This window comes from Wyeomyia smithii, chromosome 3, assembly GCF_029784165.1.
Source record: "Wyeomyia smithii strain HCP4-BCI-WySm-NY-G18 chromosome 3, ASM2978416v1, whole genome shotgun sequence".
NCBI lineage: Eukaryota > Metazoa > Arthropoda > Insecta > Diptera > Culicidae > Wyeomyia > Wyeomyia smithii.
In genome coordinates this window covers 198,490,768-198,517,994 of record NC_073696.1, presented here as the reverse complement: position 1 = coordinate 198,517,994, position 27,227 = coordinate 198,490,768, and the positions used below count along the sequence as shown (strand labels likewise).

The 27,227-nt window shown below is 39.5% G+C and overlaps 1 protein-coding gene across 1 annotated transcript; it reads left to right on the top strand.

Annotated features, from left to right (window-relative positions):
- Positions 1–12,285: 12,285 nt before the first annotated feature.
- On the top strand, positions 12,286–16,948 carry LOC129729784 (6-phosphogluconate dehydrogenase, decarboxylating). The gene is made up of 5 exons (XM_055688603.1): positions 12,286–12,485; positions 14,461–14,569; positions 14,701–14,815; positions 15,527–15,771; positions 15,833–16,948. The coding sequence occupies exons 1-5, from the start codon at positions 12,475–12,477 to the stop codon at positions 16,799–16,801; spliced, it is 1,449 nt and encodes a 482-aa protein (XP_055544578.1). The 5' UTR covers positions 12,286–12,474; the 3' UTR covers positions 16,802–16,948.
- Positions 16,949–27,227: the final 10,279 nt, after the last annotated feature.

Here is a 27,227-nt window from a genome sequence, read left to right as displayed (position 1 = left end):
TTTCCTCATGGAGAAATCGGAAATTGTATGCTGCCAAATTCTAAATGAAACAAACCTAAACGATCTCTCTCCTTCGGCGATCGCACTTCTTGGATGGCTGCGATTTCCACCTTCACACTTCGCAGTTCTCTGGACATTATGCTGACGTGACATCAATCAGTTAAAAACATAAACCCTGCTTAACTGAGAGGGCCGTTAGATTCAAAAGGATATGCTGGCTGCAATGTCGGTGTTGAATGAATAGGTAAAATTCCGTATAAGTGATTTTGCAATTCGTAATGATCCAGAAAGCAAATTTAGGGAGAAATTTAGGTCTGGAGCTCTATAGCAATATTTCAAAGAAAAACTTTTTTCTACAAAGTTGTTACATATGATAAAGCGCTTTTTGAAAAAATATCAAAAATTAGGGAGACCCAAATTTTCGATGAAATCAAGTATCTAACTTTTTTTTATCTTTGTAGATAGAAGAAAAAGTTGTTCTACAATGTTATAGCTCCATTAATTTTAAGTAGTTTTGTAGAAGAAAGGTTTTTTTCTATCTTTGAAAACAACCGATTTATTTAAAAAAAATTCTCGTCACTGTTATTAAGATTTTTCATCAAAAACATGCGTTTTTCATTTGTTTGTCATTTTTTGGGGTGAACATAAAATTCTACTCAAAGTTACTAATATTTTTCATCAAAAACATGCGTTTTTCATTTGCAAACATAGAAAATATCTCTTAATCTCAATTTGAAGGGAACATTTGACTCCTTGTATAGAGAAATTTTTAAAAATATGTTATTTTTAAAATTTGAGTAAATTCAACTTAAAAATTTCGATAGTTTTATAAAATTTGCATGTAACTTTAGTGGATGCTGCCTCTTTGAGCCTTGAACAAGTTTGGACAGTGATCAAACTGGGCGATCGTGGGCTGTTTCTCTGCGCTCTGTACATACCTCCGGATCGAGTACATGAGCGTAAATTGATTGTTGCTCATTGCCAATCAGTCTTCTCAGTGTTGGAAACGGCAAAAGCAACAGACGAAGTTATGGTGTTCGGCGATGTCTATGTTCCTTAGATTTCATGGAGAGAATTTCGAGATGGGTTTTTCTTTTCGGACTTGGATCATTCGAGCATCCATCCTAACGCTGCTTTACTTTTGGATTGTTATAGCTCAGCCACACTCATTCAAATTAACCATATTACCAATCAGAACAACCGCATTTTAGACCTCTGCTTTGTGAGCGCCCAGCAGGACACGGCCCCATATTTATGCGAGGCCCCGGCTTCATTAGTGAAAATAGTCCTCCACCACCTTTATTCGTAACTATAAACGCCGAACTAAAACGCGATCTTGACTGCATCCGCTACCTATCTTACAACTTCCGCAAGGTCGATCACCAGAGTATCGCTGAGTTTTTCTCCGAGCTCGACTGGAACTCTTTTTTTGACTCAAACTTTCTCCAACGTATTGGCCTATGCCATCGACCGATACGTTCCAAAGAAGTGCCAGTATCCTGCGCCCCGATAGCTGTGGCAAACGAGAGAACTTCGGCAGTTGAAATCCCAGAAGAGAGCTGCCTTGAAAAAGCTTACTAAGCACCGTACGCTGTCCCTAAAACGTCATCATGTGAGAATCAACCACACCTACAAGAGTGTTGCAAAACGATGCTTTCTCCGATACCAACAAGATTTACCAAGAAAGCTCAAGTCTCGTCCCAAGCAGTTTTGGAGGTTCGTCAATCAACAACGCCACCTCTTCTATGACATTTAACGTAAGGAGGTAACCACCCCGCAGGACATCTGTCAGCCTTCTTCCGAGAAATTTGCCAGCGTGTTCACTGACGAGACACTGAGCGATAACCGCGTTAAACGTGCCGCAGGTAATACCCCACGGTCCGGTCAAACTTTGAACACCTTTCATTTAGACCCGACGAGGATTTCTAGAGTCTGCTGCAAACTCAAAGCATCATTAAACCCAGGTCCTGACCGAATTCCGTCGACGTTTCTTAAAACGCATATTGATAATCTAGTATCTCCGCTTGTGCATGTTTTCCAGCTATCTGTCACTTTCGGTGTCTTCCCGTCCTGCTGGGAATCGGCGTACATGTTTCCAGTACACGAGAAGGGAAACAAAAACGACGTGAGCAATTATCGTGACATCACCTCGCTCTGTGCGGTAGCCAAACTGTTCGAGCTTGTCATCATGGAGCCTTTACTCGCTCACTGCAAAGCTTTCATAAGCATTGACCAACATGGGTTCACAGCCGGTCGCTCCACCGCCACTAATTTGCTTTGCCTCACTTCGTACATCAGTGACAGTATGGTGGAGCGTGCTCAGACGGATGTCATTTACACTGACTTGACAGCTGCCTTCGATAAACTGAACTAAGCCGTTGCAAAACTTGACAATCTTGGAATCTATGGGAATCTTTAACTATGGTTTCAATCGTACCTTACCGGTCGCCGTCTAACCGTTGCTATTATGGATTGCCAATCCTCTTATTTTGACGCCACGTCTGAAATACCGCAGGTAAGTCACTAAGGACCGCTTATCTTCCAGCTCTATTTTAATAACGTGACTAAAGGACCACGGTTGTCTTACGCGGATGACCTCAAACTCTATCTTCAAGTTCACACAATTAAAGACTGTCACTTTCTTCATTGTCAGCTAGATATTTTTTCCGATTGGTGCCATCTGAACCGTATGGACGTTAAACCATCCAAATGCTCGATTATATCATTTTTGCGGAAAAACAGACTATACATCACAAATACGCTTTGCTAGAAACTGAAATCGAGCGCGTAAACCAAGTTAAAGACTTGGGGGTAATTTTGGATTCCCAGCTCACCTTCAAGCCCCGCATTTCGTTTACTGTCGACAGAGCTTATAGAATTCTGGGATTCATCTTCGGGATCACAAAAGATTTTACGGATATCTACTGCTTTCAATCATTGTATTGCGCAGTATCTCGCTCTATACTGGAGTACTGCTCGGTTGTCTGGACCCCTCATCCCAACAATGGCGTAGAAAGAATAGAATCAGTTCAACGGCGCTTTTTGAGATTTGCTCTTCGTAAACTGCCATGGACGAATCGCTCCGGTCTACCAAGCTATGATAGTCGCTGCTTATTAATACGTTTGGAGCTTCTGTCTGTCCGTAGAGACAGGGCCAGGGTTCACCACAGATCTCTTACAAGGCCGCATAGACTGTTCCGCTCTTTTGGAACAAGTGAATGTAAACGTGTAACCTCGTGCTCTGCGAAACAATTTGATGCTACGATTGCCTGCTCAACGAACTAACTACTGCATTTTTGGCGCAATGGTTGGTCTCCAAAGGCTTTTCAACAGAGTATCTGCTGCTGCTGTGGTCCCCGTGGTTCTGTGGTTAGCAATGTCGGTCGGCTAGCTCTCCCACACGGTTGTGATATCGGGTTCGATTCCCGATCGAGTCGAGGATCTTTTCGAGCTGGAAATTTTCTCGACTCAGCACTGGGGCACGGTGTATCGTTGTACTTATCCTACACATGCAAAATGTGCCAAAAACAATCTTGACTTCTTGACTTTTCTCTTTTTTTTTCTTTGTGCAACTTTTCCTTCCGCTTCCTACAACAGCTCTCCAAAAACTGATTCGACTTTTACTGTTACGCAAACAAAGTTCTGTTGCTAGCCGTTAGGTTGCTGTGATCTATTGTTCAAAGTACTCGTTTTTATTTCTAAAAATATATATCAAATGCACATTTGTTTATTTTTTGTTATTTTTTTTATTATTTCTTATAGATATGTTTTTTAAAACATATTTGTTTTATTCAGCGGGTTCATACTCTACAATTCCCTTCTCCTCTACTCTGTTACTCGACTATTACTATTAAATTATTCGAATATATGATACAAAGTCATGTCCTTGAACTTGTTTGGTTTAGTAAGTGCTCTCTTCGGTTTCTCATATGGCTTATTAATCTTTTGAAATTCATCTCTAATCGTAGTTACTAGTGATCCATGTGAGTTATTTGACTGTTGCCGAAGTACATTGCTCATGTCCTCAGTATTTACCATAATAGTTGCACTCGAGTCTGAAATTCGTTTAGCATCTTGAATGTTACGTGCATACTGAACACCATCCTCGTTTCGCAAAACTATCTTAGCACCCTGTCGTGTAAGTACTGTATACGCTTTCTTAGATAAGGTCGGATCTAGCTTATTCGTTTTTGATATAGCTATTACTACTTTATCTCCGGGAACAATATCACTTTCCGTTGCACCTCTACGCTTATCAGCGTATTTCTTGCTGATCAATTTAGCTAGATCATCATTTTCTTTTACATTAACTCTATCCAATTCATCAATGCTTTTCGAATCCCACAAACTTGGAAATATTCCACGGTATTTCCAACCTGCAAGGAGCTCGAAAGGAGTTACTCCCAGGCGTGAGTGTGGCTTCATCGTATTGTGGATGTGTACGTATTCCTGAAGTGCTTCTTTCCAGTTTATCCCACTTTGTTTAGCAGCAGCAAGAGCTTTAATAATCCCTTGATTTTGTCTCTCAACGGAGCCATTTGACTGTGGGTGTAGTGAAATTGACTTATATATTTTAACTCCTTTGGCCTCCCAATAGTTTACGAACTCCGTTCCCTGAAATGGAGGTCCGTTGTCGCTCTGAATCGAAAGTGGTAGGCCCCAAGTATGAAAAATTTTACAAAGAGCCATGTTTGTGTTGTTGGCATTTATCGTTTTAACTTCTATCACCGACAAATATCTAGAGTATGTGTCTATACAAACTAGTAGTTCGCCGAAGCTGCAACTAGGAATTGACAAAAAATCAACCTGCAGCATTTACCAAGGACCATCAGGTAGTTGCCGACTTGTCAGAGGGATTGGCGGGTTTTTCTTCGAAATAACCAGACAAATCTTACAACTCTTGACGTAAGACTCAATACATTTGCTCATTCCCGGCCACCAAAAATATTCTCTCATGATTCGTTTCATGGCCGCACAACCAATATGTCCCTGGTGCGCCGTTTCCAAAGCCCTTGTACGTAGTCGTATGGGTAACACTATTCTATCGTCTTTGAATACAATTGAACCTAGAGTTGTCAAATATTTGGCTTGAGATTCGAACTGACGGAGGTTCTCAGGCCAGATACCAGATTCTTTAGCCGCTCTGATTTGCGCAAGTTCTACATCGGATTCGGAAGCAAGCTCGATATCATTCCAGGTTATATTCATGAGGCCTCCATCGATAGCATAGAGCAAATGTTTATCATCTTCTTCGTCAAATGGTTCATCAGTTTCATTCACTATTAAACGAGATAACGCATCCGCAACATTCAAATGGCTTGGAATTCGTTTAACAGTAAAGTCATAAGACTGAAGCCTCAAAGCCCACGATGCTGCGCGGGAAACAGCACGTTTACTCGCTTTGTGTCCTTTACCGAAAATAAATTCGTTTGCATCTGAATCTGTTCTAATCGAAAACGATCTACTCGTCAAATAGAAAGCAAATCTTTCCACTGCCCAAACAATGGCAAGTGCTTCTCTTTGTGTTTGAGGGTACTTTTTTCCACATTGGTTAAAACCTTTGATGCGCAGGATATTATTCGTGGGACTCTATCTTTATTAAATTGTATGAGCACTGCTCCCAAGCCAATGGCTGAGACATCCACATACAATTCTGTTTCATCCGTCACACTGAAATACCCTAATCTCGAAATTGATGCCAGAGCCTCGTGCTTCAAAAATTGGAATTCTGCTTCTTCAGCCTCCGTTCAGTAAAAAAAACTCGATTTAGCTAAAACTCGCAACTTCTCTGTTTTATCCGCTCTTTTAAAAATGAACTTTTCGATCAAGTTTATGAGGCCTAGAAAGCTCTTGACCTCAAGCTGAGTTTCGGGTCTACGAAATTCCTTTATTGCCCTCAATTTGTCCTCTTCGACTCGTATACCGTCATGTGCCAGTGAAAACCCAAGAAATTTAACTGCTTGTTGTCTGATCACGCATTTCTCCTCGTTTATGCTCACGTGGTGCTCTCGTAATCGGGAGAGTACATGTTGTAAATTTTCATCATGCTCTATTTTTGTTTTTCCATGGACAATAATGTCGTCTAAATAGTTTCGAACGCCCCGACAGGAGCGTTCGTCTGGAGTATCTCCTGAAAAATGTCGGGTGCATTGCAAAGACCAAAGGGTAATCTTTTAAAACGAAATGTTGCGTTGCCCGCAAAAAAATTCGTAAGATGTCTTGACTCTTCTGCAAGTTCGACGTGAAAGAATGCACTTTTCAAATCTAAAGTCGAAAACCAGGTTGAACCATGTAAATCGGTTAATATCTCCTCGAGGGTTGGCATCCGGAATGGAGTTCGTATAATTGATTTGTTGGGTCCTCTCAGATCAACTACCAATCTAATGTCATTTTTTCCTTTAGGGACAACCAAAAGAGAAGAGCAAAACAACTTATCCATTGATTCGGTCACCCGCTCAATAATGCCAGAACATAACAGTTCATTTAGCCTGCGTTCGGTTTCCGTTCTGAATGTAACAGGAATATTGGTGTAAACATTTCTGGACGGTGGTTTTTCTTTGTCGTAGCTCAATACAACAGCGGGTACATTGAATTTTGGAAATTCTTTGGAAGTCAAGGCGAGAATTTCTCCTGGAAATAACTTCGTCACACAACTTTGTGGTGTTGAATAATTGATCGGTACGTTAAGTCCCATCTGAAGCACACTGTACCGAATTGCAGTGGTTTTGCTCAACAAAGGTCGTGCATTCTTAATGACTTTTCTAAGTATTTTGGACGAACATTGGAAATATGCAGCTCGGCGACAAAAGTCGCAACCACGTTTATTTCGCCAGGACTTGCGTACGCCCTTAGTGGTTTGTCTGTACCTTTAGTCACCGAGAACAGTTGTTCTTCCGATTGCACATTACTCATGAGATACTTGAAAACATCTCCACTAATCGTGTTAACTTCAGCCCCGGAGTCAATGAGAAATGCAACTCGTACGCCAGCAATTTGGCCGATGACAACGCCATCCTTTGAATCGTCGTTCCAACAACGATTTAAAATGATAGTTTCTTGTGATTCGCTCTGAAAAAATTTGTAGTTTTAGCATAAAGACTTAGTATAATTTCTCATACGAGCCAATAGGTATTTCTGCGATGAATATGTTTCTTTTAAATGAGACAAAATCTCTTTAGTGTTTGTTTTGAAATCGTTTTTTGTGTAACACAAAATTTATTCAAAAGAAGAAATATCGTACAGATTCATGAACTAGTAACACAATTCAAGTCGCAGAACTCGCTTTGGCATCGTAGAGGATAAAGGATTTTATTCATTCACAAGCCTATTATTCTCTTCGATTTCCTCGTCCTCTTTGATTACTGCAGCAATCTTTTTTTGTTTAATAATGCCATCCACTTCTTTATTTCGTTGAATAGTTGGAACTGAAACAGGTAGATCATGGCAAGCCCGTTCAATATGTCCCACTCTCTGACAATTGCGGCAAACCTTATTGATAGCGTGACAAGTCGATGGTAAATGGAACCTGCTGGTGCATCTCCAACACGACGGGTTGACCAATGACTCAACTTTTTTATTCGCACCACGACCACGAAAGGTGCCTTTGCCTCTCGTATTTGGCCAATTGTTGTACTTTCCCTGGTTGAGCTCTCGAGCATCTTGTGTCCTGGGATATGGAACATAACGATGTGAGTTACCTGACCCTGTTGAACCGTTAGACAAAGCGGCAACTTCGGCATACGTTGGTACTTGTGGGTGGTAAGGTGCAAAAATTTCTTCATTTGCTTTGTCCAGTTCGTATGCGCGTACCTTATCGATCAAATTCATAAGCGTTCCTCCTTTACGCAACAATTTTCGTCCCGTCTCTCTGACTTTTAGGTTTACGGCATGTAACTGAATCACGTCGGCTACAGTTTCCATCAGCTGTTGGTCTTCGAAGTCACATAACTTCGCAGTGGTAATCACTCGTTTGACATAGTTCATATCTGACTCACCCGTTTTTTGTAACATAGAACGCAGCTTTTGGCGTTGCATTAAATTATATTCGCGAGATCCAAAATAGTTTTTCAACCGGCTCTCTGTATTGGAAAATGGAGCTGTAGCTGCATCTGGCGTGTCTGCTGTAGATGAGGTACCTTCCAAAACTTCCAGTAATTTATAACCAGCTTTAACTTTGAATATGTTCATCTTGGTGATTTCGTCCGTTATACCAACTAGCTGTAGTGAAGCGTCTAGTAACTCTTTCCAGCATTCGTAAGTCCTTCTATCGATCTCGTCTTCGTTGTGTCTGGGAATACACTCGGGTATGTTTAATGACGCCACAGACAAATTGTTTGCGGTTGCCATGAGTGACGACTCAGCGACACCGATTTGTTCATCAACGCACATTGTAGAGTTTCTTTGTCTGAAACTTGGTCCTGCTTCACCGAGGGAAATGGATTCCTCGAGCTCGCGTTTATGTTTTTGCATTTTTTTTTTCAATTTAGAAGCAAGGAAAATACTTCGCTTTATTTCGGAATCGAGAGCTTTCTTCAGAAATTTCGCAGCCTTTTTAGCGGATTTTTTTCTACAAGAGAAGTAAAATGGCAGTCAATTAGTTCTAATTTCGCAATAACGAAAAAATTGACACACTTTTTTTTCTCAACGCACTGTTAATTTCTCATAGGGAAGAACCAATGTTCTCTCAGCCTCACAGAGCTATCGATCCTACCCAGAGGAGCTATCGATCCTTCCCAGAGGAGTCGAAAAAAAAATTTTTTTTGTCCCTCCCAGGGGAGCATAAAATATTGTTGCAGCCTCACAGAGATGTTCCTCCTTCACAGGAGAACAAACATCGGTATGCCACCACCTTTTGACAACCATACCATTTTTTTTGTCCCTCCCAGGGGAGCATCAAATATCGTGGCAGCCTCACAGAGCTGTCGTTCCCTCACAAGGGAGCGAACACCGGTATCCTAGCACAAACCAATTCTTACACCGGTTTAACTTACCTCTTGGGAGCGTTATCGACTGTGCCAATGTCGTGTCCAACGGAACACATCCTTTTTCTTTCAGCCATCTTGACTTCTTGACTTTTCTCTTTTTTTTTGTTTGTGCAACTTTTCCATCCGCTTCCTACAACAGCTCTCCAAAAACTGATTCGACTTTTACTGTTACGCAAACAAAGTTCTGTTGCTAGCCGTTAGGTTGCTGTGATCTATTGTTCAAAGTACTCGTTTTTATTTCCAATTATATATATTAAATGCACATTTATTTATTTCTTGTTATTTTTTTATTATTTCTTATAGATATGTTTTTTAAAACATATTTGTTTTATTCAGCGGGTTCATACGCTACAACAATATCGATAACGAATTCTCTCAACTAATCTAGTTGATCGAGACCGCTATTAGCCCCAAGGCTAAGCGTGCGATATTGTTTTTATCTGCTGCTGCTCTATTCGACATTAATTTATCTTATATATATATATATATATATATATATATATATATATATATATATATATATATATATATATATATATATATATATATATATATATATATATATATATATACATATATATATATATATATATATATATATATATATATATATATATATATATATATATATATATATATATATATATATATATATATTAATTTATCTATATATATATAATCTTCGTCGGCGATATCGTTTTTTTTTCAAGATCTGACTAGTTCAAATGTAATATTGTTTGTAAGATCTAATATTGTATTGACTCTCTGAAGATATTTTAATTGTTAGCTTTAAGTTACACCATTAGGGCACCTGCTTGTCTGTTGGTGGATATACCAAATAAATAAAGAAATAAATAAATAACTGATGTAAAAGCAAACAGATCTATTTTTCTGGTATTTTATCTTAAAACTAGGTAAAAAACCTTCAGCTTGATAAAAGAAATACTGGTTCGAAAGTTATGGCGCAGACAAACAGACGTGTCTCTTCGAACAAAAATCCTGAAAAATCTTCGTCCTTATTCGAAACGTTACACTCATGTGCCACCATGTGAGCTTATTGCCTACTAACTTATTTTCGTAAAACGGTTTTTGTCTTTGCTAATAGGTGTGCACGCTAGCCTAAACCAACACAAGCGGCATTACTGATAGGTTTTGTCTTTGATAACGAATGTGCACTAGACTGGGACACGGTTATATGGGAAAAAAGCGATGGTGTTATTTTCTCGCTCCCATGCACTTTTCGTGTTCCTTATGGGTCCTATGACAACTTTGACACTTTTCAGATCGATCGGTGAAACGCCCGATTTTTAAAGCTTCCATACAATTTTATATGGGTAAAACCACTTTTTCAAAACTTTTTCTATAGAGATGTCCAGTTGGCTCCTAAAAATATATCAATACAGGATATTTATAGGAAATTTTCCTGGGAAAAACTCTTCTCAAGACCGCAAGGCGCTACCTTGCTTGTGAAAAAAGATATACACCCCAGACTGGTTGAATATCTGACGAACGGCTCACCATTGAATTTTACTAGCAATACTGCTGCAGCATGCTGCTGTTGCAAATTCAACCATGTGATGAGAAATGAAACGAAATTTATCTTGGAGGCTTCCCCGAAGATACTAGAGCAAAAATCACACTTTGAAAATTAATTCCACGCGAAATTATTTCTCATACTTAAGCTAGTCTGCAATAGCAGCATGCTGTAGCAGTGTTGCTGGGAAATTTCAATGGTGAGCCGTCCGCCAGACATTCAATCAGTTTGGGGTGAATAGCTGTTTCTACAAGCATCGTAGCGCCTTACGGTCTTCAGAAGAGTTTTTCTCAGGAAAATTTCCTACAAATATCATGTATCGATATATTGTGAGGGCCCAACTGGGAATTTATAGAGAATAAGTTTTGAAAAAGTGGATTTTCCCGTATAAAATCGTATGGAAACATTGAAAATCGGGCGCAAATCGGGCGTTTCACCGATCGATCTGAAAAGCTACACAGTTATGGGACCTATAAGGAACATGAAAAGTGCATGGGAGCTAACATTTATTTTTGTCCCACCCTAATGTGCACGCTTACTTATAGCGACACTAGCGGCATTATTGCGCACTAAGCAAAATTTCAAAATTATCTTTATTTTTCTGGTCGATGAAATCGTCATCGAGTGGCACGTCTGTTAGTTTGTGGTTATGGATTATTGGAAATAAAATAACTTCGAATAAAGCTGTTATTTATGGCCACCCTATTTCGGAATTGGTCACGCAAAGTTCTTTAATTGTGCTCAAAATTGCAAGGACGGATCTATATCGAAATTTTTTTTTGCTGTTGGGCCTATATTTTCCTCTGCAACCAGTTTTTTTTATCTTCTTTGTGGCGGTATATCGAAAATAATCGAACCCGTATTTTTTCGTTAGGTCGCTAGGGGGACTAGCTCCAAAAAAGGGTGACCGCTAGAACGGCTTTGTTCGATGTATTTTATTTTCAAAAATTCATAACTTTTGAACCAGCTGATCGATTTTCTATCTGTTTGGATCAAATCAAAGGTTATCACTTCTAGTTTAAAATAAATAACAGAAAATAAATCTGTGTGGTTTTATATGCATAATATAGAAAACTATTTAAATTTATGTCATGTTTTTAAATTGAATTTACTCAAATTGACGAATTTAAAAAATGTAAATAAACGCAATATTAGAAAAACGTTTCTTTATTTTTAAATTCATTCTAGAAAATTGATCAGAATTTAAATCAAACGTTGCTTATTATTTTTGTCCAAATCGCAATATTGAAATGAGATTATAATTATGTCAATAAATACCTGTTAAGTTTGCATTATAGATATTATTGAAAATTGTCAGCAAATGAAAATATTTACCAGCATGAAATTCTTGTTGGTAACGATTTTAGGTGATATGTAATTCTGATCCATATTTAAAAGCGCGCTTATCGGTTAGCTTTTCACGAGGTGTTAGCTGCTCCATACAGCGATCGACTACAACACTGTACACCGCACGGACACCGCACCGGTAGCACAAACACGTTGTACTGAAGGGGTCCGATTGCTTTTATAGGGTAAGTGATAGGATTATTGACTTACTAACCAACAAAAACATAACCCAGATACTTATATGCTATCATCAGTTTTCGCTCTAACTTTGATTTTGAATTGAAAACTGAACAACAATTACATTTTTTTGGTTCAGAAGGAACACAACATTATTCCATACCCTTCAATCGGACCACCGTTTGATTGTGTGCATATGATTGCTGAACTTCGCGAATCGCAGCGGTTCGCGAACTCTATCGTACGACTTGTCCTGGCAGTTTTCGTTCGATTTTGCTCCGGTTTGCAAGTGATCTTTCGGTGATAATCGCGCGATCAAAACGTGCTGTTTATTTTTTGTCGTTCATTTGTCCATTCCAATCCAGTTTGTCTTATCACATCACAACCATTTTCTCCAAATTCGTCCATACTAGTGTTCGATATATTAGCAACATGAGTGCACCGTAAGTACACTGGAAAGCCGATCGCGCAGTGCCTTCGAGCGTAGAGTAAATCAATTAACTGTTTACGTAGAGTGAGGTTTCGTGGTCTGATTTGTGCCAGTCACCTCCAAAGTACCCTTGAACTAGCCCCTCGTGGTTGCATATCAGTCATTAAGAGCCCACCTCAGATTGCTGCTTGCTATATACCGACTCCTGCAGAGTGCTATATTACACGATAGTCGAGTGTTTGTCGTCATCAATATGAGAGTTTACTCGAAATTATCAGTTGCTTTTGCTTAGCGCATCGAAAAGCGCAAAAAAACATGATGTGTCACTGTATTGTATTGTTTTCATTGGTGGGTGAGCGGCTTGCTCATTTGCTTCATAGTTCCTCAGAGTTCTATAGAGCTTGTTCGTATTTTTTATCAAAAAAATAGCTTTCGGCAAATAATAAACTGAAAGTAAAAATGCGTAAAGTTATTAGCATTTAAAATACAAATTGTTTTAGTTATTCAATCAAGATACTGATTGGAATGTAGCATAAGGTGAAAGTGAGAGCTCTGCATATTTAGGGTTTATAACCGAGTTAAAAGAAAGTATTTTATTGTCTTGGTAGTGGTATTATTTTTTGCAGGATACAATATAAAATTATAATAATTGTATATAATTGTACAAAGTTATTTTTTGTGCATTGTACACCTTTCGACAAGGCTTCAATGTAATATACTTTTAAAAAATGAACTTCAATTGTATCCTTTTCTATGAGATATTCTAGACAATCAGATCATCAGAAATGATTAGCTCCGTATAACATTAATTTTATAGGACCGGCGAACAGTCATTTTGGTGCGAACAAAAAATATTTTGGGACACTTTGCACGAGAAAAATGAAAAGGGCCAATCTAAGTGATTTTGATTATTTTTCAAAATTTAAACTGCTACGTACCTACGATTGAATTGTGTATCCTTTTGAAATCATGAAATGTATGGCTCAAGCTATTCTCAGGATCCAAGAAAGGAAAATACTCTAGATACTAATAGTCTTTCCTGAAAAAACAGTCGAAATTAGTGTAAAAATTTCGAAATTATGCACTTTCTAATAAAAAATCAGGAACAATTTTCATTCAATAAATAGATTAATTCAACTGCGTTTTTAATATCTGTTTTTCGAGTCAATGTTACCCGTGTCTTTTCCATTACTCAATTACCGGTTTCGACATTATCATAAACCGTTTTTTTGTGTTCGTGTTCATTTCGTTTATCATCGTATTCTGTATTAATTGTTTTATTCGGTATTATAACAATAAAAAACAAATATGAATTGTTGAACCTTAATAACTACAGGAGTATGTCGAATGTCAATCTAAGAACGAATATGCGTTCACATTAAAGTATACAGTTTGGTACATTCTAGAGCCTTTACAATTAACCTCAACCTAAAATAAATCGGATTTTAAAGGCAATTGAACGATTTTGAAAGGAATTTAACGATGAGTTACCTAGAAAAAGTGAGACCGACGCTTGCATTCAGTTCAAATCCAGAGCTTTTGGAGTCACATCAACATAATGCTTTAACGAAAATGTTCAAAGATTTCCACTCTAGATCTTCATTGCTGTGTTTCGAGCAAAACATCCGTGAAAGATTTATCTACGAACGTTAACGAGCTTCGAATAGGCATTCTTCTGCTTCGGTAAACTTTGTCCATGAGATTCATCCTATCAAGCAGATAATGCTGGGAACGTTTTGACCTTCAAAAAATTTAGTTTGATGAATGAAACAGAGAATTTTTGAGGGATTTTCCATTAAATGGGGTTATTTTTGTTCCATTACCTAAAATCAGTAAAACTCAGTTTATTTCTTCTTTTTTCTCGCTTGATAATTATTGAAATTATTATTGAAAATAATTTATAGAAGAGCTATCCTATATAAGCCAGTTTTGTGCTTGTAACATTATAATTGATATCAATGTTTTTTTTGTCTTGATTCGTTCAACAGAAAAGCCGACATTGCTCTCATCGGCTTGGCCGTTATGGGACAGAACCTGATCCTCAATATGAACTCTAAGGGTTTTGTGGTGTGTGCTTACAATCGCACCGTTGATAAGGTAAGTGATGTGTTTTTGCCAGTAACGCGACAATATCATCACGCAACTGCTGTGTCAGATGATAAGGATTATACCTATTATTGCTGATAGAGGATGAATTGGAAATTAACATCCTTTTCTTTCCCGAACAGGTGAAACAGTTCCTGGACAACGAAGCGAAGGGAACCAAAATCATTGGCGCTACTTCGTTGCAGGATATGGTTAATAAGCTGAAGAAACCGCGAAAAATTATGCTTCTTGTAAAAGGTTAGTAGTTTGTTACACCCGCAAGGCTACAAGTATGCATTCCGGATTTGTTTGCGTCACGTGTTTCAATTATTACTGCAGGGAACCTAGCTAATATCAAGTATTTAATTCACAAACAAACACCGTCTCCCTTAAGTAGGTACGCTAAACTCGCGAATTAAGCCGCTTCGTGAACAAAACGGGCTTGGCTTGCACGCGAAACTAGGGCAAGCGAAAGTCAAAGGCTCCTTGCTGGGTCGCCGCTTGCATAACAGGTTGTACAGACTCCTCTACCTACCCACTCACTAGACACTGATTGGCTTGTATCACCTTCGACTTAGTGATACGTAAACATTGCTTGAAAGAGAGCCGATGTTGAATCACGACCGAGCATTGATCTTGAGTTTCGATCGTGCCGCCGGGCACTGCACCGGAAGATTGAATCAATTACTGAGTTCCCACGTATGAACTCCAAAGAGTTGACAGTTAAGAGACACGCAATGACGAGGACTGTAGTCAGTGGATGTGTGATAATTAACTTCTAAAGTTAGATTTTCCTCGGAATCCTAGAAACGCGCATGACTTTACATTTTCAACTTGAAGTGTCTTTTGAACGCATACGCGTAACACATAAGTTACACAAACTCGCAGTAGAGCGTGTAGCGATCAAGTGGTTGTAATAAATAATACAATATATAGTTGAATAATTAACGTACCGCTTTTCCATTGTAGCCGGCAGTGCGGTAGACGATTTTATCCACCAGTTACTTCCGTTGATCGAGAAGGGTGACGTTATTATCGATGGTGGCAACTCCGAGCATCAGGATTCGGCCCGTCGCTACGAGGAATTGAAAGCGAAGGGCATTTTGTATGTCGGATCGGGTGTAAGCGGTGGAGAAGAAGGTGCCCGCTATGGGCCTTCTCTAATGCCAGGCGGACATCCGGATTCGTGGCCACTGATCAAGGATATTTTTCAGGTAGGTTGGAACCCACATTTTAAAATTAAAACGTAATCGTGACAACAATTAATACTTGTAGTCCATCTGTGCCAAATCGAATGGTGACCCGTGCTGCGAATGGGTCGGCGAAGGTGGTGCTGGACACTTTGTCAAAATGGTCCACAATGGTATCGAGTACGGAGACATGCAGCTGATTTGCGAAGCATACCACTTGATGCTGGCACTAGGAATGAGTCAGAAAGAAATGGCCCAGGAGTTTGATGAATGGAACAAGGGTGTTTTGGATTCATTCCTGATTGAGATTACCCGTGATATTCTCAACTATAAGGATGGTGACGGTTATTTGCTGGAACGTATCCGTGATACGGCTGGACAGAAAGGCACTGGCAAGTGGACAGCGATTGCCGCTTTGCATCACGGCGTTCCAGTAACACTAATAGGTGAAGCAGTGTTTTCCCGATGCTTGTCGGCGTTAAAGGAAGAGCGATGCAAGGCTAGCAAGCAGCTAGCGGGACCGAATGTAAAGGCATCGGTTACTGATAGAAAAGCCTTCCTAACCCACATTCGCAATGCTCTATATTGCGCTAAAATTGTGTCCTACGCTCAAGGCTTCATGTTGCTACGGGAAGCTGCCAACGAGTACAAGTGGAATCTCAATTATGGTGGAATCGCATTGATGTGGCGTGGAGGTTGTATCATTCGAAGCGTCTTTCTGGGCAATATTCGTGATGCTTTCGTACGCAACCCTCAGTTATCTAATTTGTTACTGGATGGCTTCTTCAAGGATGCTATTGTGAAGAACCAACAATCGTGGCGGGAAGTAGTTAGTCAAGCTGTCCTGTGGGGAGTTCCGGTGCCTGCCATGTCTGCTGCTCTCGCTTTCTTCGATGGGTACCGCTCGGAACGGTTGCCAGCTAATCTGCTACAGGCTCAACGTGACTACTTCGGTGCACACACGTACGAACTGCTCGGTAAGGAAGGTAAATTTGTGCACACCAACTGGACCGGAAAGGGAGGCAATGTGTCGGCTAGTACTTATTTGGCTTAATTCGCAAGAGGGGATCTTGAAGTCACATTCCTGGTTGAGCTAGTTTCCTACAGAACGAGACATACTTTCGCATATATCGTTATTTATTGTTGCTCATTTTCTAGGTTTCAAAATTAATTACGTTGTAATTAAACTGGTTGTTTAGGATTTCACTGTTTCAAGGTACCTTTTCCGTAGCTATATCTCACATATATCAAACTGCTGTAAAGAATGCCTAAAATTATTAGGAACAGTAGCAACTATTTAACTCTATCTTTACCATGGTTACTCTAGAGCACCACAGGTTTGGATGCAAAAAGCTTTTCGAAATATATTCTTGAACAATCAGTATAGAGCAGTTTCACAAAAAATATCCCTGATTTATATTTTTTGAAGTAGAATACTTCTCTCAGGAAGTTCGGCTACATAGGGATGTGAAATGAAAATCTAAAACCGAAAAAAGTGAAAAATATGTCCAATTTCAAATGCTAATAAACCGATTAGTATTCGATGGATTTCCTTCGTTCTTGCAGCAATAGATTGGAAAATCTTCTAAGATTCTTCCCAAAATAAGATAATTGTAATTTTATTATTCACACTATTGTACTATTGAAAATAGTCAAGCCTTGTCAAAACGAAAATTTCGACCCCTGATTGGTCGTTATATGCTTGCTTCCCAAGCACGGTCGACAGAATCATATACCTTGCAATTGAAAACATGCTATTTGGCCTATATAAGAGCCTGTTTCAGCCGGAGCCGCTCATAATAGTTCTGAACAGCGACGACAGCAGTCCTCCCTTAGCAGCAGTGGGTACCATCGATAGCGGAAGCGGCCACAACTGTGGCTTGGCTGTGGATAGGCCAGCGTATAGCGGCCACAACTGTGGCATAGCGTAGCATCAGACAGCGACAACAGCAGTCGTCCTTCCTCAGCAGCAGCACTAGCCCTGTGGTTGGTCACCACGTCTCAGGAGCAGCGCGGTTTTTCTCAGCGTGTGTCGCCAGACAGCCATTATTCCCCCCGTGTTGGGGCAGCATAATGATTGCCATCAGGAAATCCAGTTTCGGAAATCAAAATGCCTTTTTGAAGGCAAATAAACAAGTCATTGAAAGTTAATAATTTTTGTCAACGCAAGCAAGCATTCTGTGTTGCATCCCAGCAATTTAAATTTGTCGCACCCGTTTAATTTACTGAATGTGAAATAGCTTCCACAGTGCATGTTGTCCGTGTATCTTATTTCCCCCAATGTTAGGGCAGCTCAAAGGTTGTAATTAGCAACCGATTTTGAACCACACCATGCTTTTTTCAAGGCAAATAAAAAATAATTGAAGGTTAATAATTTTCTGGCATCAACACCAGCAGACATTCTGTGCGGGATGCAATCAAATTCTGTTGTAGTTGTCTAATTTTTACTTTCACTTTATTTAGTAAACCCCCCACTGTAGGGGCAGCGCAAAGGCTGCGATCAGCATAACCGACATTGAATAATAAATTTCCCTGTTAGTACGCCTTCACAAAAGCAGTTAGTCCGACTATGCAGAGCTAATATGAGGTCGATTCAATCAATCAGCATAAACAGAATTTCGTCATCTCCCAGCTGCCAAGTTGCAACATGATGCAACACGCAACAGCGAGCAAACGAAATCGCTTGATGTTACAAACCGCAATAAGATACGGGTTAAAACCGTTGCGTGTGTGAGAGCACCATCGGTGTTTATTCGCTGGATACACTATCTCTATACTGTCTACTGAACGCAATAATCTGCTTACATGCGACACGGGGACGGGAACATTTTCTTCAACCAAGCTGCACAACACGACACAAAACATGTTATTTTGTTGCTTCAATGAGAGTGCTATCGGTCCGGCTCGACAAGAAATCATTTTTGTGCATCCGTGCTACGAAACTGAGGAAAAACTTTAGAAACTGAAAAAAGAGGTGGAGCTTATCAAATGATCGCTATATCATTCCACCACGTACGTGAAATAATTCATTCCTATTTTCATCCCTATATAAGAGCCTGTTTTAGTCCAAGCCGCTCATAACAGTTCTGAACAGCGACGACAGCAGTCCTCCCTTAGCAGCAGTGGGTACCATCGATAGCGGAAGCGGCCACAACTGTGGCTTGGCTGTGGATAGGCCAGCGTATAGCGGCCACAACTGTGGCATAGCGTAGCATCAGACAGCGACAACAGCAGTCGTCCTTCCTCAGCAGCAGCACTAGCCCTGTGGTTGGTCACCACGTCTCAGGAGCAGCGCGGTTTTTCTCAGCGTGTGTCGCCAGACAGCCATTATTCCCCCCGTGTTGGGGCAGCATAATGATTGCCATCAGGAAATCCAGTTTCGGAAATCAAAATGCCTTTTTGAAGGCAAATAAACAAGTCATTGAAAGTTAATAATTTTTGTCAACGCAAGCAAGCATTCTGTGTTGCATCCTAGCAATTTAAATTTGTCGCACCCGTTTAATTTACTGAATGTGAAATAGCTTCCACAGTGCATGTTGTCCGTGTATCTTATTTCCCCCAATGTTAGGGCAGCTCAAAGGTTGTAATTAGCAACCGATTTTGAACCACACCATGCTTTTTTCAAGGCAAATAAAAAATAATTGAAGGTTAATAATTTTCTGGCATCAACACAAGCAGACATTCTGTGCGGGATGCAATCAAATTCTGTTGTAGTTGTCTAATTTTTACTTTCACTTTATTTAGTAAACCCCCCACTGTAGGGGCAGCGCAAAGGCTGCGATCAGCATAACCGACATTGAATAATAAATTTCCCTGTTAGTACGCCTTCACAAAAGCAGTTAGTCCGACTATGCAGAGCTAATATGAAGTCGATTCAATCAATCAGCATAAACAGAATTTCGTCATCTCCCAGCTGCCAAGTTGCAACATGATGCAACACGCAACAGCGAGCAAACGAAATCGCTTGATGTTACAAGCCGCAATAAGATACGGGTTAAAACCGTTGCGTGTGTGAGAGCACCATCGGTGTTTATTCGCTGGATACACTATCTCTATACTGTCTACTGAACGCAATAATCTGCTTACATGCGACACGGGGACGGGAACATTTTCTTCAACCAAGCTGCACAACACGACACAAAACATGTTATTTTGTTGCTTCAATGAGAGTGCTATCGGTCCGGCTCGACAAGAAATCATTTTTGTGCATCCGTGCTACGAAACTGAGGAAAAACTTTAGAAACTGAAAAAAGAGGTGGAGCTTATCAAATGATCGCTATATCATTCCACCACGTACGTGAAATAATTCATTCCTATTTTCATCCCTATATAAGAGCCTGTTTTAGTCCAAGCCGCTCATAACAGTTCTGAACAGCGACGACAGCAGTCCTCCCTTAGCAGCAGTGGGTACCATCGATAGCGGAAGCGGCCACAACTGTGGCTTGGCTGTGGATAGGCCAGCGTATAGCGGCCACAACTGTGGCATAGCGTAGCATCAGACAGCGACAACAGCAGTCGTCCTTCCTCAGCAGCAGCACTAGCCCTGTGGTTGGTCACCACGTCTCAGGAGCAGCGCGGTTTTTCTCAGCGTGTGTCGCCAGACAGCCATTATTCCCCCCGTGTTGGGGCAGCATGATGATTGCCATCAGGAAATCCAGTTTCGGAAATCAAAATGCCTTTTTGAAGGCAAATAAACAAGTCATTGAAAGTTAATAATTTTTGTCAACGCAAGCAAGCATTCTGTGTTGCATCCTAGCAATTTAAATTTGTCGCACCCGTTTAATTTACTGAATGTGAAATAGCTTCCACAGTGCATGTTGTCCGTGTATCTTAATTCCCCCAATGTTAGGGCAGCTCAAAGGTTGTAATTAGCAACCGATTTTGAACCACACCATACTTTTTGAAGTAGAATACTTCTCTCAGGAAGTTCGGCTACATAGGGATGTGAAATGAAAATCTAAAACTGAAAAAAGTGAGAAATATGTCCAATTTCAAATGCTAATAAATCGGTTAGTTTTCGATGGATTTCCTTCGTTTTTGCAGCAATCGATTAGAAAATCTTCTAAGATTCCTACCAAATGCATGAAATTGCAATTTTATCATTCGAACTATTGTACTATTGAAAATTCTTAAGCCTTGTCAAAACACAAAATTCGACCTCTGATTGGTCGTTATACCGCGCTTTCCCAAGCACGGTCGGCAGAGTTACGGTCCTAGTAAATTGGGAATGCATCATTTGGCCTATATAAGAGCTTCATCAGATAATAAACAGACATTTCATCGGATATTAAATCGAACAACTGAAATTTGAAGAACACAAATGAATATTTGAAGAGTTAATATTTTCTCGTTTTGCGCTATAATCCAAAGTTAATTATCTTCATCTACATACTTACTCTGACTATTATTACGTGTTTGCGTCGCTTAGTGTTTGGCTACGGTCATGCAGAACGCAAACAACGGCGCGATGCGATTCGGCAAGACGAAATGTGTTGAAATGTATAGCTCTACTTCGCCTTAGAAAGAGCTGTACATTTCACCACGGTAAGGCGAATCGCATCGCGCCGGCATTCGCGTTCTGCACAACCGTAGCCTTTTTTCCGTTCCTGTTTAATGATGTCGTATTAAATGTGCATATTACAATTCGGCAGCACTTCAACTTCTCATTTGCACAAAATTTAAAAATATTCAATGAACTTCATTCAAAATATCAAACAAAAAGAAATTACAATACTGCCAATGAACGGTCAACGTTTATTTACTAGAAAAAATGACTGACACGCAAGCAGCCGGGTTATCTTTCTTGTAAAAGTATTCTACTTCAACCTTGCGGTCGTGGCTTTGCATACAACCTTCCTGTGATTTTTTATTGTCATTTTTTATTTGGTTGAACCTTTGCATAGACGTTTCTATGGGTAAAAGATGCCATTTTGTGCTGGTTTATTTTTTTGGAATACGACTCATTTTTGAGAAGCTATTTAAAAATGCTATTCTGGGATGGTAATAATGATTACAAATATTTTTAAAGCAAGTTGTAGAAGTTGTAATTAGAAAAATTAAAAGTTAACTATCTAAAAGCTCTTTTTTTATTTTCTAAAAACTAATTTTTTAAAAACCTAAGCTTCAGCCAAATATCGATTGAATTGGTTGCCCGTTTTTTGTGGAATGGCACTAGGTATATTGTTTAAAAATATACACTAAGGTCGCTTTTGACGCGGTTTTTTTACGCGGATTCCGGAATTTACGCTTTTTTTTTCACGCGGATTCCGGAATTTACGCGGTTTTTTTTTACGCGGATTCAGGAATTTACGCGGTATTTTTTTTTTGCCCGGATTTTGGTTTCCCTTCACTCGAAATGCAAAATTAACGATGGTATTTTTTACGCGGATTCCGGAATTTACGCGGTTTTTTTTACGCGGATTCCGGAATTTACGCGTTTTTTTTACGCGGTTTCTTTTTACGCGGCACGTATCCCCCGCGTAAAAAGCGACTTTACTGTATTTAAGCATTTTGAGTGCCCCGGTCAAACTGGTTGTATTCACGATGGTTCCGAAACCTGGCCATCACAACATCGAAACAGCATGATTATATGCTTGACAAAAAATGCGTTTCAGCCAGAGCCAGATTTACGATTATGAGGGCCCCAGAAAAAAAAAACGATTTTCAACCGTATCTATAACGTTTGCATTCAAAAAAATTTTCAAAAATTGCCGATTTTTCAGAAAACCTCTAGAGTGCAGGAGAACATCTTGCACTGCGAAAACAACTGTTCTCACACTAAAGAGCAAATCAACGCACATGCTAGAAGAGAACGATGGACTATTTTTATTTGGTGAGCTTCCTGAAAACACCGCGGTGAAATCTGAAATCTCTCTCTTGCGAGACAATGAACTATGGTGTACTTTCTCACACGTATGGACATCACGCACAATAATTACACAGCAGAGCTATCTGCGGTGCGTTTTTCAGTTTGTTTCTTGAGCATGGCAGAGAAGGAAGAGATTGGGAGAAAAAAATAGACTGCGTTGCTCGTGCCGGTCAAGTTTTCTCTAGTTGAATTCGTTTTCGCGGTGTAGCTACACGAGGTTAACACTTTCGCCCGGTAGTTTTTTTTTCACTTTCCGGACTACTCGCCAGTGAACTTCTGCGGTTTCTTTGTAGAGTGATTCGCCCAGGGCTATGGTATAAATGTCAAATCCGATATAAAAGTTGCGTTACCAAATTTTATAGCAGTACCACTGACACAGCAAGACACGACAAAATTTGCCAGTAATGACAATCATCATTGTGATAATTTTGGTAACTCCATTTACACGGTAATATATCTTCATGTTAGAACTGCACTGTGGTCAAGAAAAATCACGGTTTTCAAGTTGTTTACTGAACAAATGATTTGCATTAAGATTTTGGATACGGGATACTCATGAAACGTCAAACCCCTGGATTCACCCCTCTTGTTTCTATCAGATGTGGGGTGAGCTAGAAGTGTGTTTGTCTTTCTGTAAGTTGGTTGAGACACTTTGGAGGTGGAGAAAGAAGCAGTGTGGTGAAGGCATTTACTGCACGCAGGCACATACTGAAAGGGAAGTGCGCGGTGAATTTTTTCTGTTGAACGACAACCATAGTATCGAAAGAAAGCACGGTTCCGGACGGCCGACGACCCTGAGGGACAAAAAGCTCCAAAGAATGCTGAAGAGGAAGACCGAGAGAAAGGTCGATTTTTCCGGTAAATCACGACGTGGCGGTGTTGATGGACGACGAGACCTATCTCACCCTGCATGGGAACGACTTTGTATTTCATTTCCCCCCGAAGGAAGTGAACTCCGAGGTGGAGTGCATTCCACACACCAAGAAGGTGCTGCTGTGGTTGACAATCAGCGAAAAAAGGATGTCAAAGGCGCTCGTCTCGCTCCGGACTAGCCGTGAACGGGGTAAGTTATAGTACGAAGTGGCTACTTTTGTACAATATAAAAACTGCCCTAATTTTGTACAATACTCGGTATTCGCATAGTAGGTGTTCCGATGTTTCGCTTTCCACGCCACAAAGGCAACATTTAATCATCATCAAGTTTGTCTAGCTTCTTAGGATTATACTTTGTCAGACAGTGCCAGTGTGATTAGGCCTGTGGATGTCCTCAGGTCTTTCTTATCGAGCCTAAGAAGAACGATGCTCTTTTCGCGACTTGGCTCTATGAATTTTCCCGATTGTCGTAGCCCGCATACGATATCCCAGTTTGCTTTGATGGTTGCTTTCCCTCTTCCACCAAGTTAATTTTTCAAAGCACTCGGTAAGACTCCACAAAAAGGTTAGGGACCAACAAATTAAGTGGAAGCTCCTTGTCTGGCTAGTGAGTCAGCCTTATCTTTTCCTACGATTCTACAGTGACCAGGAACCCAGTGTAAATTTATCTGGTTTTTCTAAGCCAGCTGTCGGAGCAATAGGAGACATTCCGCACTACTTTAGAGTAGAGATACTCAGAGAGAGAGAGCGGTAAGCGATGAAAAAATCCGCCAATATGGCAACTAGGTTTTACATGTCAGAGCTGCCAGATCTCTCCTCAAGACGCAATGTTGACTAACTTTTTCATTCGACTCGTATAACTGATGGTGACGGTGGAAGCTCGGGGAACAATAAAACGCATCACAAAAACCGTGAAGGTGTTGAATTTAATGTTTGTTCAATTTTATATACTTTCACCATAATTGATCATTATGTTGTTGACCATACAAAAGGTTTGTGAACCACCAGTTAAAAATCACTGTCATAAAGCTATTTTGGAGCCTTCTCAATTCGTTGTTTAGCAAAAGAACTTAAAAACGTGTGAAAATAAAAATATATTTTGTTGTATCTGATTGCAATACCTTTCAAAGTGTTACCTTTCTTGTTGGTTTAGCTCGGATTTTGACATGTTCGTTTGGCTCACAACATTCTCTTCGCATATCTCTCCCTCTGAGTATTGCTACTTTAGAGTGGCAAAAAGGAAAATTCAGGGCTTCCAGTGCTGCCTGACTATAGCAGAAAATGAAGAATATTACGTTTCAGTAATTTCTTTCCAGACACGCACTTTCTATTATTAGATTTACGCCTAGAATACTGTTGGCCTGGGAGGGAGAAATGGATACGAAGCTGTGTAAGTGTCAAGATGAACCAGAATGAGCTGTCATCGACTGTCAATTTGAACCAAGGAAAAAAAAGCATTTTTTTGCGATAAGTGTTGTTATAACTCATACCGAAAAAATATTCATCGCAAACAGTTTTTGCATTCATTCTCATTTCACAACATATGTTGGTTTGTTTTTACGTAAAATAATAAATTTCATAAGCTTTAAGTAATAATCATGCTAGCGTACTTCGATTATTAAACTTGCGCTTCTCTGGATTTAAGGCTTTGGTTACAATTTCGGACATACTTCACTACGGTCGAGCTCAAAACTCTGAAAAAACTTTTATACGACGGCAAATTGAAAAAAAAACACAGACTCGAAAAATTAGTCTGTAAAATTTGCACATTATTCGCGTTGAAAAAGATTTCGGAGGCTGTTCGCACTTATGTGGGCTCTCATATGTAATTGTCAAAATGTGCGTGATGGCAAAAGCAAACATATTTCTTTCCTTCTTTTTCGCACGCAAAAACCAAACAAATATAAGCAACACCGTCAACGCGAATTCCTGATGTTACTAAAAACTTCGTTTTAGTCATGCATGCGTTACAGCAAGAAGATAGTTTTACGCTATCAGAAAACGACGCATGTGCGTGTTCTCTGTTTTAAGTGTTGGCTAATGTCTCATGAAAAAAAAAATCTTAGCCCTTTGAATCCCACTCCCGCGGAATCACTTATTTTAGAACCGTCTGTATAGAAGCAAAGTGAGCCGTCACGAATTCTTGGCCAACTCTATACTAAAGTTTCTCGTTCTGTCTCTTGTATTCTGTAGGGAATTTCGATGTTTGGTTTCTTTTCCACTCATCCTCGTTGCTTTTTATTAGATTATTTTGTGGAAACGAAATATTGCATGTAAGGCTTTTGATGGAGTACTTCACATGGCCAAGCTTAGCTTGAGTTGATGTTTCAGTCGTTTCGGGCCACTAAACTAATGAGAGGTAGGTTATTCTTGGTCTAATAATTACTATATTATAATTAAGTTTTTTCCAGTGGCTATACTGCATATACAAAGTGCGTTTGTAGCCTTGGTAACTATTCGATCGTATGATTCCCAAATATTTTACTTCAGTGGAGCTTTTCAGCCGCAGCTCAAACATAACGTATCTTTTTAGAGTGAAAGGAGCATTCGTTGTTTTGGAGGGATTCATGTAGTTTCGCATTAAGCAATTTTTGTGTGTCATATCAATAATTATTTTTCAAAGTAAAATTTAAAATATGTGCAAATTATAAAATATTCTTGAAGAATCGACTTAATTAAAATCATGAAATAAAGAACTGGTAAACATATGAAAAAAATTCCTCCGTATGCCCTTTTAGTATGAGTACTAGAGTGGCCATATTTCATATGGCCGTTTTTGAAACTATCGATCTTAATGAGCGCCGGGCTAAAAAAGTTTCCTTTTGACCTCTACAATAAGCCACGAAAATTTGAAGTTGATCGGAGTTTATTTAATGGACCTACAAAGCGCTTATATTTGATAAATCGATTTACATGAAAATTGTGCGGAGCTTTTTTTTTTTAACATACATCTCTCGATTAACGTATTGAAATACACTTGTATTTTCATAAAACAGTAATATTATCACCCTAATTTAAGTTTAAAAATATCTATAACTTTTGTTGTTTGTTGAAAAGTTCGTATTTTGAATGAGGTGTGTATTTTTTCTGTTTAAATCAACAACATGCAATATAAACTGAAATTCGTCTTAATTATGTGTTGAAACACGATTTGAATTTTTCATAATTTTAACATTAGGTATTGAAACCAAAAATGGCCGACTTCCAGCCACCATTTTGAATTTTCAAAGGCACAAGACTCGGTAACAGTTAATGCGCCACCTGTGAAAACGCTATTTCATGTTTGCTGCGGTGAAGCAAACATAAAATAGCGTTTTCACAGGGAATGCATTATCTATTTCCGAGTCCTGTGCTTCTAAAAATTCGAAGTGGTGATTCGAAATTGGCTGTTTGTGGTACCGGTTACCGGTTCCGGTTCACTTTAAGGACCATTCGCTTTTAATCGCCTGATCATTTTTTGTTTAATTTCAAACGGGATATCAAGCCAATCCAACTTATTCTGGGCTTAAATACCACAAGCGATTCTTCATCTTTTCAGTTACAGCGTCTGGGACGACTATCAATTTCGGCATAAGCGAAAGTATCACGTGGAAAATTCTTAACTTGATTAATACATTAGACAGCACTCGCAAATCCGAAAAACACCTGAATGTGAAGTTTGACTACCAACAGGGACATGTCGTGAATGCAATTTATGGTCAATGATCAGAACTTTTGGATCATTGAAGCTGTGAGTGAG